Consider the following 8,380-nt stretch of genomic DNA (forward strand, 5'->3'; position numbering starts at 1 on the left):
TTTTTTGCTGTTTGCTGTCCAATTTTATTTAAGTGATGTAAGCCCGGCCAGTAGTATATCTATATGGTTTTACGTTTTACGTATGTAAATGAAAGTAAATACATATTCATATAATAACAAAATCGGAATTTAAGCCGACGTGTATTTTAAGGATATAAAGCTTTAAAAACTTGAAGTTATTCACAGGCACTCTAAGACCCTGATTAACGGTCAGGTTACGTACTTAGAATTTAGAGTGCGAAAAAAAAAATACAGCACTAAACTTTCCTTTCTTTTCTTTACGACTCTATCCTCCAGAGGAACTTGTGCCAGAACAGTGCTAAGCAAGGTACTTGAAGGACTTGGGAAATTCCTGTTTTACCGTGCGTTTGCAAAAGCACGCTACTACGAAACAGCATTGAACGAGTTAGCGTTAATTGGGATCTAAATGTATTAACTCCTTCGTATTTGAATTCTTTACAAACAATATACATTATAGAAAAATAGTCGCGATGATATACATTATTTTTTAAATTATTAATTAATACATTTTAAGTACCTGCAGGAGCTTCGAATTTTATACAATAAGGAAAATGAGATTCTTATTTCCTCAGTCGATAAGTACACGAGTTTGATGCTTGTAAAAAACACATTTAAAAACTATTATTGCCACCTATCCTATAAGAATAAAATCGTGAATGGCCCCAATTTCAGTGACTTTTATGCACTTGAACTTATGTTATTGGTAGCACGCGCGATAAAATTACTTCGTAAAATCGATTGTCGTTTGCATCATAGAAATCGCTAATTACAAAAGCGTTTCAACCTCTTCCTCCATCGTCATATAGTTTTGTTAAGGCAGTTTCAGACATATTGGTATTTATTCTAAATATATGATAAAATAGAAAAATAAAACATTTAGTGTAAAACCATGCATATGCATACTTTGTAACAAACATTTTATGCAGTGACACGAATGCCTTGCCATAGACAGTTCATTGTTTTCAATCTGTCAGAAAATACCTCGAACTCATAAATACACTAGAAGTTCGGATGGCGATCTGCAATGAAATTTTCATTTAACGAACTGTACTGAACAGTGACGATACTGTAGCGTCTGAACGATGTTGGTACAAAATGGTACTAAAATGTGTGAATCGACCTTTATTTGCATACACGTATTTGTAAAGTTGTATAAGATCAAATTTAGGCTGCAATGTTTTTAAACTTATAAAAGTATTCGTCAAAAATTCTATCAACAGAATCAATAGTTATTAATAGTTGTAACTAATCAAAATTTCATTTGGATTTAATTAACTTTCACTAATGAAAAGAGTGAAGTGGTATTATAAGATTACAACTGTCATGAAAATTTGAATTTGATTGTTGTCGCCAATAACACTTTGCCTGGTACGATGTTTGCCAACATTAAGAAATAAAAATGATGAACGAATAAAAAAATTCTACGTATTTTCAAATGTCAATATTCTTTTATGTCACATTTTAATATATTCATTTAGCAACATTCTATTATTTTATTAAACCGGTTAAAACCAATATTAATAAATTTTTTAAAGGTCATGAAGAAGTCTTCGATATGAACCAGCACACATTAAAGAATTTCACTGTATGATTGAACCTCTTGGGATATCATTGTTATTGCTAATTCTCAAGGCGATTTGCTTCTACGTCGTCCTCTTTGACATTATCTCAGTCTCGAGCAAGTGCCAGCAATGGCTACTTATTGTCTATGTATTTAATTATAAGACGACACAGACTGTAGATAATTCCAGACAACGAAATTATTAATATTTTTAATAAACACAATTTCCATGGAATATCAGTTAACAAAAGGAAACAGGAAAACTGAGTGCTGATGTACGTGGTCACGATTTCTGCAAAACTGAAATACATTACCGCGTATATTATATCTTAACAAAAATTGGTTACAAGCAATGTTAGATCTTGTGTAGCTGAACCATAAATCTTTGCAAAAAATTAATTATAAATAGTTGCGTACGCATTGAAACATTTAAAAAATTTTTTTTTATTTTAGTAACCTAAGTCTTAGAATATATGTTATATTTTAACGGTTAGTGCATATTAATATATACTATAAATCTAATAGCATCAACAATATGGAAAATACGCGCACCCTGTAAACTTATTACATGTAACGCTAGTCAATATGTGTTGTTAAAACGTAAAAATCTTCATTGCGTGCATGTAAAGATGCGTTACTTCATAACGTATGACGATTATTTGTCGCTTAAAGCATATTAAAAATTCAAGCATGTAGGATTCTTTCATATTATAGATATGAATTACTCCTCCGCCAGAATTTTGAAAAAATATTCCACCTATAAAGGAAGAGCATATAAGATCTTCTAACAGAGCTCGTTATTTTAGAGAATACAGGACTACTGAAATAAGAAAAATATAGATTTTTTTTTCAAATTTCTGTTGCTGAAAGCCTCATCCTTTACAAATATTTAAAAAAAATTCGTGGACAAATTTGAAAATTTACGGAACTGATAGCGTTAATCATAAGTGAGTACGCAACAGAGTAACAGGCTCGCCGAGCGATATACGGTGTGTACATACAGGCCTGTGCGCCTTTTGTGAGGAACTTTAAAGCCATTTATCTCGAAACTACAATTTTCAACACTGTGGACATCATAATTCTTGAATGAATAATTATTTTTACTTGATAATTAATTTGAATTTGTAAAATACCTTTCTCTACAATATGGAACTTCCCCGAGCACATTCCATAAGTTGAAAAATAAATACAAATTATTGACAATTTTTTATCGTAAAAATGAAAAAAAATAGATATGTATGTAACTTTAAAAATTATCTTTGAAATTCCTCCAAAAAGTTCCATGTTGTAGTTTTGAGCATATAAATTACTGATCTGAAAGCATTTTGTTTTCAGATGATTGGTTCACCTGAGATTACGCCCACAGATTGAAAGCTGCGAGCTACACAGGGCAATATTCACCACTTAATAATTTTCATAACTTTGAGTATATCAACAACTTTTTTGTTTAAAAAGACTCATAATTATATGCACAATAAACTGTAAAAAGTACCGAAATAATAATTTCGTTTCTAAGCAATTTAACCTGGCAAAAAAGTCGAATTTTTGAAGTTTCAATAGTCCTGTACCCCCTTCATTAAAATCATATGTACCTCTAATAATCCGTCTTCCGGTATGTCTGAACAATGCACAGCGTTTTGAATTTTTGTTTTTCCATATTTTGCACGGAGTGTGTGCGGCCTCAATTGACGCGCAATTTCCTGTAATGTATTGAATGAAATTATTATTAATCCACTAATATACTTTTGTTCAAGAGTTTTACTTACTGGATCCATTGGACCGCATAATTTTCGAAACTCTGTTAGTACATTGATAGATTCGTCTGCATGTGTTATTTCCATAGCCACACATGGCCCAGATTGTAATTCAGCTACCATGGCCTTTGAGAAAATGAAGAATTTAAAAATAGACAATTACATTACCAAAGAAGTAACATATTTTAATTATCGATTTTAAAAGTTTGATTGAGCATACGTTGTAATCTGGCAGTACGCCCTTGTAAACCTCTAAAAATTCTTCCGCGTTGGTGGGATCAATATAAAATTGTTGGACAGCTGATATCTTGTATCCTTCTTGCTGTATATCATTAATGATGTCACCTTAAATATAAAATATGCGTAGTAGATAACATAAATAACAGTTATAAATGATTTAGATTTTATTTTAATATTAGAATTATCTCATGTACCAATCAGACGAGCTTGTACAGCATGGGGTTTTATGACACAGCATGTGCAATTTTTATATACCGCTGTATTTTTTGGGCCCTTCCTTCTTGATTTTGGTTGAGAAAAGAAGAAGTTTATTTCCTATAAGTAGACATATCCACAATAATTCATATAAAAAAATATTAAATAAATGAGTAAATAGAAAAAGATATTCTTTTTAAAAAAAGGACCTCACCCGTTCAGCTGCTTCTTCTGAATCAGAACCATGTAAACTATTATGTATAGAATCCTGTCCATAACGCGCTCTAAGAGATGTTTTACCACTTTCAACAGACACTGAACTAGTTTCTGCTCCAATCAGTTCTCGCCATTTTTTAATGCAATTTTCTCCTATTAATTCCAGAGCCACAATTGGTCCAGATATCATATAATCCAATATAAACCTATATATATATATAATAGTATAGTAAAGTAAAGAGGTGAATCAATTATTTTCAAAAAATGTCCTAAGCCTGAAACCTACGGGAGTTCATTATGACCTCTTAAATGACTGTAAAAGTCTGCAGCCTCTTCATTAGTTAATGCTACCATTTTTATATTTCCAATGTGAATGTCATGGTTAGTAATATATTTCAGAATCTCTCCCATTTTATCAATAACATTTGGCTTCAGAGTAGCACATGTTCTAAAATATTAATTGTAATAAATTAACAATCTCACCTACAAGCATTGATTTAAACGTGGAACATAGTTATGGTACCTATATTATTTACAATATTAATGGATTTTACCTTTGCATAGTTGAAGCTAACTTGCTTCTTGTAGCACTATCTCCAAAATCTGTTATTTTCATACATCGAGAGAATATTTTTACTACACCTCCTATATATAAATCCTTAGCTTCAAGGCCTTCGCACTTTGATCTTCTTAAAAACGTCTTCTTTGTTTTAACATCAAACTGAAATAATTTATATGAAATATATAGTGCATAAGTATTTATAATTAAATGTGTAACATTAAGAATAATGTATTTACCAATTCAACTGTATTGTCAGCTGGATAATAATATAAATAAAATTTTCTCAATACAGAGGCTACATTGTCAAACCATTCAGCTTCAAAGACATTTCTTTCTGAAAAATGTACCCCTGGTTTCTGCCGGAAACTTGTCATGTTCTGCATCTGATGGCAAAAACATTATAAGAGTTAATAATAGTTTATCTATGCCGGTTAGTAATTAAAAACAACCTTGCAAAATATTCCACCCGATTGAACGTTGGATCTTTGTCCCTACCATTTTATTCTTTATAGATCAAAAAAATTCATACGAAAAACAAATAGAAATACATGCATCATAAATTATTTAAAATTATGATGAAATACACTGCAGACATACCTTAGTCTTATTTTCTTTCTTTAGAATTTGATTTAGCCGGTCGTAAAAGAAGCGCAATTGATACAATGTCGGACGTTTTGAACCTGTTTGAGCTTGGCAAGGTCAATGATACAGTTGCCATGGATACGACCGCTAAATGTAGTAATCATAATTGAATGTGATTATAATTAATGAATATCTTTGGTGGTTATAATCAGTTATAATAGAAATTCATTAAATGATTTACTATTTTAGTAGTCCAAATATTAGAAATTCCTACCTTGCCAATCGTACATAATAATTCTTCCCGCTTTCAGTGATCATCAGTGATCGTGCTGTCGTCACATGTGACTTAAAGTGTGAATCTTGGCATGTATAATTGTTTAGTTCGGATAAAAACTTCTATGAACTGTTAGTTAAACAGACGGTTATTACATATGACAACAATTAAATAATATTAATTCATGTTACAGTAGTGTATTAATTGAATATAATCAGAAACCGGGTGTGAAGACGAAAAGGCGCGCACTATGGATGAAACCGACAACGCTCAAATTATTGCAAGTGTAAATTGTATTGATAAAATGTGTATGAAGAACTGTGTATTCATAAACAAATAATTTCTCAGGGTATTCCAGATGATTTATGTAGGAAAGCAGGCATTGCTGCTACCTGGATTGGATCTAATAAAATTGGGGTGCATGCATACAAGCATGTAAGCGTAAGAAAACATTGTGAAGGTGTACATTATTTTTTACTATTAATATGTAATAAATATTATGCAATATTTCTGGAGTACTTTATATACGTTTTTATGTACAATTCTAGATCTCTGTAAGGACTTGGCACCATTTGAGGCAAAAGTACATTCTTTGAGGCCTGAGGTTATTTTGTTCTCTGCACCACTACGCAAACTTGTAAATGAGAGCAATGGTGTCTTTTTATCAATTCAAAAGATGAAACCATCTGCAAGTAGTGATACTAGGCCCGAACTTCTGAAACACAGTAAACAATACCGTTCTATTCTACGTGCCTGCATAGAAAACATTCAGGATGTATTAGAAAAGTCTACCCCAGACTATAGATCCACATTGGAACAATATCTAACAATATTTTATAATGTGGAATGTGTCTGGCATCTAACTGAGATTCTTTATATAGATGCTATACCAGGTAATTGATTTAGAAACTTAGTATTCATTAAAACATGGTTATAGTTTTTTCTTACTCTAGGTGAAGTTGTATTACCCCAGTTACTTGAATGGGTACGTTTCCATTTTCCTAAACGTGAATTAATGGCTGCAAAAGTTCTGACTAAGAAAAACATTGCCTCTGAACTGGGCAATATAAATTATTGGGAAGCAATTATTGGCTGTGCTCTACATGGCAAATTGGAAGTAGTACGCGCTCTATTATCATTACACAGTAAAGCGGATCATCCTGCTTTTTTAGCTGCTGAGAATGCTCTGAGAACAATGCCAATTTACAATGTTTATGGTGGTTATTCAATCAATGAATTTATGATTCGTTGGAAGCATTGGCAGTTAGATCTGCTATCGAGGTTGGAAAGCAAGACATTTATTAGTGAGCCAAATTTGGAAGATATTATGAAAGTACGTTTTAAAACAATAAATGACTGTTACATTAGTTTGATTTTAATATTGACATAATTATCAATTACAGCTTGTGGCAGGTGACGATACTGCTCTTTGGGATTTTTCAGAATACACAGATGCCTGGTACGAACTTCTAGCGGCCAAACTTTTTTACTCGGTTCCATGTTGCAAACAATCCGAACTGTCGCGTCACGCTAACAACATTGCTGCTAAATGGCAAGCTAGTAAACATCAGGATAATGTTATTCTTTCATTAATGGACAGCGAATTACATCATGTTATTAAAGAAATTCAATACATGAATGACAATGGATGGTTTGCTGCCCATTTAACAGATTTACTTTATCATTGTGGAAAGCTTAAGGTCATTCACAAGCATCAAATCAAGTATGTTCTTCTTAATCGTATACCAAACATTAATAATAAATGGATTATCCAATGAGTTTGTGTTATGGTTTTATAGTGTTACGGATCAGTTGCATGAAGCTCTTCTTTTGGATTATGGTACCACATTGATGAGTCATCATTCTCTTTGGCAAGTTGGCGCTAGTTACTTAGAACATTGTTCTGAACAAGGTCTGGCTAGATTAGAAACATTATTGCAAACTTTGTCATCGGGCAGCGAAGCTAAAATAAATAAAATTATAGACATAGCAAGGGAAAACAATTTACATAACGTTGGTATGTTTCTGAATTTTATTTGTAACTATTTTCCTCCTAGCGCATATTCAATATAAAGAACATTGTTGCAGTTAATAGTATCTGCAAGATCCAGGGTATGAAATGTATACGTCAAGACAGGCTTGGTAATGCACTGACCTGGGCTTTAAAAGCTCAGGATGGCGCTTTTGCTACCTACATTGCTGATCAATTCTTGAAACACTATGCTGAAAAGGGTGAAGTCATGTGCCTAGATTTGCTTGAAAATCTAGGGAACTGTATGCTTGTTAGCGACCGACTAACATTTTTAGGTCAGTATTCAATACGAGATTCAAATTTAATGAAACATAAATTTTTAATAACAATCCTTTTTATGTGTTTTATTTTTTCTTGTTATAGGAAAGTATTGCGAATTCCATCAAACATACGGCATTGGTGAATTCAAGGGTGCAGCAAGTTTACTAGTATCGCTCCTAGTATCAAACCTAACTCCAGACTAGTGAGTGTTTTTGAATTATTCGTTTAATTTCAATTGATAAAGAAAAAGAGATGGGTCTAAAATTAATGATGTTTAATTCTAGTTTTTGGTCTACATTACTTTGGGATGCAGTACCACTTCTTGAAGCTGAGGATGTAATACTCTCTTCCGAGGACACATTCGAACTGATGCGCAGCGTTGAAGAGCACGGCGATGATCCTAAGTTTCAGGATAAAATTGAAATATTCCGTTTAGCAGCAGCGCGAAATCTGGCGCGCGCGCTTAACCTTGAAGGTTGTCAAGGCAAACATTGAACAATTATTAACAATAATAAATCATCCTCATTGTTAATAATAACAGGAATCATTATTCTCATTGGCACGTGAACAAATCGACACTGCCTTTAAGGAATTAAGATTTTATTAAAAAACAATCCATTTTGTAACAAAACAGCTACGTAAATACAAACAAAAATTCACTTCTCCATGGTAATTCAATTTT

At 32.3% G+C, this 8,380-nt stretch overlaps 2 protein-coding genes across 7 annotated transcripts; one reads left to right on the forward strand and one right to left on the reverse strand.

Annotated features, from left to right (window-relative positions):
* Window positions 1–1,754: 1,754 nt before the first annotated feature.
* On the reverse strand, window positions 1,755–8,047 carry LOC107270876 (nucleoside diphosphate kinase 7). Of its 5 annotated transcripts, none has more exons than XM_025088170.1 (11): window positions 8,000–8,018; window positions 5,147–5,278; window positions 4,786–4,932; window positions 4,542–4,708; window positions 4,274–4,435; window positions 3,986–4,193; window positions 3,771–3,891; window positions 3,557–3,681; window positions 3,349–3,462; window positions 3,175–3,282; window positions 1,755–2,339 (listed from the first exon to the last, which is right to left on the reverse strand). In XM_025088170.1, exons 3-11 carry the CDS (start codon window positions 4,930–4,932, stop codon window positions 2,304–2,306), a joined length of 1,188 nt encoding a protein of 395 aa, XP_024943938.1. In that variant the 5' UTR covers window positions 5,147–5,278; window positions 8,000–8,018; the 3' UTR covers window positions 1,755–2,303. The 5 variants fall into 5 exon arrangements, with proteins under 5 accessions (XP_024943938.1, XP_015601784.1, XP_024943940.1 ...); XM_015746298.2 differs by lacking the exon at window positions 8,000–8,018 and adding an exon at window positions 5,406–5,529; XM_025088172.1 differs by lacking the exon at window positions 5,147–5,278 and having other exon boundaries at window positions 8,000–8,047.
* On the forward strand, window positions 5,316–8,371 carry LOC107270874 (nuclear pore complex protein Nup85). 2 transcript variants are annotated; one of them, XM_015746291.2, is made up of 10 exons: window positions 5,316–5,494; window positions 5,599–5,685; window positions 5,754–5,865; window positions 5,954–6,298; window positions 6,359–6,738; window positions 6,809–7,128; window positions 7,205–7,422; window positions 7,494–7,712; window positions 7,801–7,900; window positions 7,983–8,371. In XM_015746291.2, exons 2-10 carry the CDS (start codon window positions 5,656–5,658, stop codon window positions 8,191–8,193), a joined length of 1,935 nt encoding a protein of 644 aa, XP_015601777.1. In that variant the 5' UTR covers window positions 5,316–5,494; window positions 5,599–5,655; the 3' UTR covers window positions 8,194–8,371. The 2 variants fall into 2 exon arrangements, with proteins under 2 accessions (XP_015601777.1, XP_015601778.1); XM_015746292.2 differs by lacking the exon at window positions 5,316–5,494 and having other exon boundaries at window positions 5,552–5,685; window positions 5,754–5,840.
* Window positions 8,372–8,380: the final 9 nt, after the last annotated feature.

This window comes from Cephus cinctus, unplaced genomic scaffold, assembly GCF_000341935.2.
Source record: "Cephus cinctus unplaced genomic scaffold, Ccin1 Ccin1_scaffold0847, whole genome shotgun sequence".
NCBI lineage: Eukaryota > Metazoa > Arthropoda > Insecta > Hymenoptera > Cephidae > Cephus > Cephus cinctus.